Source organism: Phalaenopsis equestris, unplaced genomic scaffold (genome assembly GCF_001263595.1).
Source record: "Phalaenopsis equestris unplaced genomic scaffold, ASM126359v1 Scaffold232502, whole genome shotgun sequence".
Lineage (NCBI taxonomy): Eukaryota > Viridiplantae > Streptophyta > Magnoliopsida > Asparagales > Orchidaceae > Phalaenopsis > Phalaenopsis equestris.
Window position 1 is genome coordinate 67323 of NW_018250467.1, and position 5225 is coordinate 72547.

General features: G+C 36.6%; 2 protein-coding genes across 2 annotated transcripts; both read left to right on the top strand.

The window, feature by feature from the left end:
* Window positions 1-1960: 1960 nt before the first annotated feature.
* On the top strand, window positions 1961-2731 carry LOC110038327 (the record flags this gene model as incomplete). Its single annotated transcript, XM_020743130.1, has 1 exon — window positions 1961-2731. A coding segment is annotated over exon 1 (474 nt), but the record flags the coding sequence as incomplete, so codon positions are not given.
* A 2-nt stretch (window positions 2732-2733) lies between these two features.
* On the top strand, window positions 2734-3779 carry LOC110038328 (the record flags this gene model as incomplete). Its single annotated transcript, XM_020743131.1, has 1 exon — window positions 2734-3779. A coding segment is annotated over one exon (1035 nt), but the record flags the coding sequence as incomplete, so codon positions are not given.
* Window positions 3780-5225: the final 1446 nt, after the last annotated feature.

Consider the following 5225-nt stretch of genomic DNA (forward strand, 5'->3'; position numbering starts at 1 on the left):
TTAGCTCCCAAGCAACAAGCATTTCTGGCATGTTAAGTGGTTTGATACTTATTTGGATTTATTATCAGTAAGCAGTAACATGCTTTTATGTTTCTTGGGATGCAACACAAAGTATAATAGTAATCAGAACAGGGTTCTTAACCCTCATTGTATATTAATTTATCTAAATAATTCGACAAGTCTAGCAAAATAGTAAGAATAAAACTGCATATAATAATGATGATGAGTTTACAAATAATCTACACTTAATTTTAAATAGAGATATTTATGGAAGAAAAGCGAAAAAAGATGTGCTTCTTCGACAAAAGTAGAGCAGCTCCCTATATTATGAGAACAAAAGTGTAGGCAGCAGATAGAGAATTGCGAGGAAGCAGCAGCAGCAGTTTTACATAAAATGAGAATGAATTGTATGAATTTTATATGAAAGAAAATCGATAATACTTGAAACTTCATGACCAAGCATTTTTACTTATCAGTAAAAAGCAAATAATTGAGAAGTTGTAAGCTTTTCTTGATCACAATTTTGAACCATTGACAAAAATCCAAACCGAATGAACCATAATCCAAGCATTGACCAACCATTGGATTTTAATTCGGTCTGACCAAAATACAAATCGAATTAACCATTGAAAAAAACCATTTTCTCATGGCATGAGAACAAAAAAAAAAGCAAAAGAAATGAGCCTTGTAAGATTCTTAAGATAAACATGCTCCACAAAAACATAAAATGAGAATGAATTGTTTGAATTTTATATGAAAGAAAACCGATAATACTTGAAACTTCATGACCAAGCATTTTTACTTATCAGTAAAAAGCAAATAATTGAGAAGTTGTAAGCTTTCTTGATTACAATCTTCAACCATTGAACAAAATCCAAACCGAATGAACCAAAATCAAAACTGAATGAACCAACCATTGGATTTTAATTCGGTCTGACCCAAATACAAATCAAATTAACCATTTAAAAAGCCACTTTCTCATGGCATGAAGCTTGCCAGACCAAAAAAAAAGCAAAAGAAAGGAGACTTGTAAGATACTTAAGATAAACAAGCTCCACAAAAATTTTTGTATACCCAAAACCTTCCACAAGAGGGGAATAAGAATAAATTGTCATAAAAATTTTGTATACCCAAAACCAATTTCATATTAGGAGGCCTCCCTTCGTTTCTTTCACCAGCAAAAGTAATCATGTTAAAATCTGCTCCAACCAACCATGGATTACTAATACCAAAATTAAGAAAAATCAATTGATTTGAAAGTTCCATTTTTTCAAGTTTATCACCACCTGCATAAACAAGAAAGCAAAACATCTTTGACATATTTTAAACCTCTAGTTATCCTAGAGGAGGACAAAACATCATTCCATTCTCCACTAACAGGTAAAAATGTCAAATTCTTGCTGCTTAGCTGATAGAAATGCAAGTGAGAACAGAAGGTTTTAAACTAATATAAAAAGTCCCTAAACAAAAATGCCAACATGTTCACAGTGAAGCTTCTATAGTACTCTTTTAACAGCTACCCAATAAAGGAACCTCTCATGCTAAACCAATTAAGAAAACCAACTTTGAGCACTCAAATAAAACCATTTCCATATCTAGGTACATTCCATTTGAGAAATAGCATTCAAATCAAACCATTTCCAAGGGTGATCAGCTTATGCGCAATGCTATAAAAGAAATAGCATTCTAAAGATTAAAGCAAGCTCTATTTCCCACATTCTGATAAGTCTTAAGTCCTCTCAAGAGGCAAGACTGCTTCCATACAGAAAGCCAAGTGAGGAGAAAGCCTATTGCTAAAGTCTGGAAAATTTCCAAGGAGAAAGCCTTGTAAATTTTCCTACATTTGTTACATAAGAATTACTTTTCAAATCATTCGCACTTCGGCTACTGGACTACTTGACCAAATAAATAATGAGAACTTCTATAGATAATAGTACCATTATATATATATATAACACGTCTTCGTTAGTTACAGAGAACCATGGCCAGCACCAAATCCGCTAACTGGCACATACAACATATTAGGAAGAAGATGTTTCCTAATATAAGCACGCCCCTTCTTTAATCTGCCCGCATTATGTTCTCAAACCAAACACGTCTTCGTTAGTTACAGAGAACCATGGCCAGCACCAAATCCGCTAACTGGCACATACAACATATTAGGAAGAAGATGTTTCCTAATATAAGCACGCCCCTTCTTTAATCTGCCCGCATTATGTTCTCAAACCAAACAAGTCTTCGATAGTTACAGAGAACCATGGCCAACACCAAATTCGCTAACTGGCACCTTCTTCCGGAAAATCTCCTAATCTCCATCGCAGAGAAACTATTCATCGCCGACATCATCCGTCTCCGAGTCGTCTGCAAAGATTGGGGATGGTCACTCGGATGGCCGCACAAAGGCTGGCCGACTCCACCTCGATTGCGTGCATCCTTCATTCCCATCCCCCCATCGGTTCCATGGCTTCTCCTTCCAAACAAGGAAGGCGAGGATGCAGACTATTGTTCCTTTCTCGACCTCTCCAACGGACAAGTCCGGCGAATTCACCCCGTTCCGGAGATTGCGGGGCGCCGTTGTGGCGGGGCTTCCCCGGACGGATGGCTGGTGACCGTCGATCTCGAACTTAATCCTCGCGTGCTGAACCCTCTCACCCGAGAAGAGCTCCCTCTGCCTTCCCTCTTCTCCCTCTTCCCCTCTCCGGGTACGGTCCGTGTTCTTCGTGATGTCGCCCCGTCCGGGAGCTGGGGGGCCGCCGTTGTGTCGGGGCTTCCCCGGACGGATGGCTGGTGACCGTCGATCTCGAACTTAATCCTCGCGTGCTGAACCCTCTCACCCGAGAAGAGCTCCCTCTGCCTTCCCTCTTCTCCCTCTTCCCCTCTCCGGGTACGGTCCGTGTTCTTCGTGATGTCACCGATGGCTTGTTTACAGTCTTAGACAATGGACCTTACATTACGGAAATTTGGCGCACAAAGAAGGCCTTTCGTGACGAGTATATTATAAAGGTCGTCCTGACTTCTGCTCCACCTTCCGGCTTTGCGGCGGTCATTTATGGTTGTAATCCGTCGAAGACCCACCTAGCTTTAGCGAGAGTAGGAGACGCATCATGGACCCCTGTTCAGTTCGACTCAAAACTACAGTCTGTAGAGGATATTTTTTATCACAAAGAGAAGGATAAACTTTTTGTTGTAACCTCATTAGGCTCTGTGTTCTGTTCTGATCTCCACATCAGGGATTGGTCAAGTGAAATCAAAATATTGAAACTCAGAAGCTTTGCAAGTTGGAGTGATAAAAAACCACTCTTGGGTTGTATTGGCTTCAACAGACACATTATCTTCTCTTCCGGTCGACTGCTACAAATATGTAGAAAAGTAGATGCGGAGGAGGAGGAAGAAGAAGAGGAGTTTGATCCTTTCGCCGTTAAGGCACAGACAATGGGTGTTCAAATCACCATGAAACAGCGCGACGGCGAAACATCAAGATGGATTCCGGCTAAAGCTAGTGATTTGGACGATCAAGCAATATTTATTGGTTGCAATCATGTTTTCTCGGTTCCTACTGCAGGTAGGCCTGGGCTGAGAAAAAACTCAGTTTATTTCACAGGGACGAAGAGATATTGTTCAAATTGGAACCTGCAGGTGCGTGATGCTGCTGTGTTCGACGTGGAGACCGATGCTTTCCAGAGGTTTTTCTCTTTGGATTCGCAGTTTAATTGGCCGCCTCTAGTATGGTTTATGCCCTCTCGGCTTCATTTTGATGTTCTTTCCTAATTAAGGTTTGAAATACGGTTAGTGAACACGGTTAGTGTGGGATGAGTATTCGATGCCACACAAATTTAGCTGATAGCTTACTTGTTTATCTTTAATTATTTTTAATGTATTTTCTAAATTTGAGTAGATTTTATATGTTACCAACTTAAATATAGAAAAATTTTGCTTTGTTTCTAGTAATTTTTTGTATTGTCGAAAAAAAATCCATGATATTGAATCCAAAATTATTCCGGAGTCGCACATTATGAATACAACTTTGTAAAAAAGAGAAAGATATAGAAAGAGATCAATAATGAATAGTAGGAATGTATAGCATTTATTTGTTAAATGATCCATTATTTATAGACGTAGATGATACAGATGTGAGATTATATGTATGCCCTTGTAATGAATATAAGTTTTTTAAAAATAGTAATATTATGCATTATTTGAAGGTATAATTAAATAAAAAAAACATAAGAATAATATGATTTATATAGTATGCATGCACGTGCATGATTGACTATAGATCTGTAAAGGAGCCGAGGCTGAGCTCGTGTTCGGCTTGTTCTAAATTGCCTCGTGTTCGAAATTGGCTCGTGAATAGTATGTTCGTGTTCGGCTTCACAATATTTTTTTGTTCGTGTTCGGCTCGAAATTGGCTCGTTTGAATATAAAAATATTATTTTAAAAAAGTTAATTATTTATTTTATATAAAATTTTTTCAAGATCAAATTTTATACAATTGTTCAAGACATTATCCAAAGAAATTGATTAGCTAAAAAAAATTTACAAGAGAAAATTGAATATAAAATTTTACACAATACGAATATTAATGTTATTTTGAAAAAAATTATAAAATAAGAGCCAATTTATTACAAATTTTATAATTTACAAACTAAACAAGAGGACAAAAAATACAAATAAAATCTCAAATAAAAATCAAAATCTAAAAAACATTTTTTGGACATTTCAATAAAATTTATATTTAATGCATATTCTTATGTTTTACATAAACCTAAAAAAATAAAAATAAAAAGTTACATTAAATTCAAACTACGACTTTGAATTAATTTTTCGATCTTTATGATTGACGAACCAATGTTGATGGAGAGGTTCGAAAACGGGGGATCGCCGCCAAGAATTCTTTTGATGACCAGAAATTGAGCAAGACATTTCGCGGACACCTGTAAAAAAGTTTGACATTAGAAATCAAATGAGATAATTACATATATATATAACTCAATTCTCATGTATTTACAAATTTGTATACCTCCAAAAGAAAACAAAGCAACTCTTAGACTAAAAGATAACAATTAAAAAAGATATGCTGTGAGGTTATAACTCAAACAATCATAGGAAACCCCAATCAATGCAAAAAACTGATTTATGCTTTAGTTTTGTGCCTCTTGGTAGCCTCATCAATTTGCCTGCTGTTGAACTCAAATATTAATAAGTTATAGCTTTACTTGAGTGCA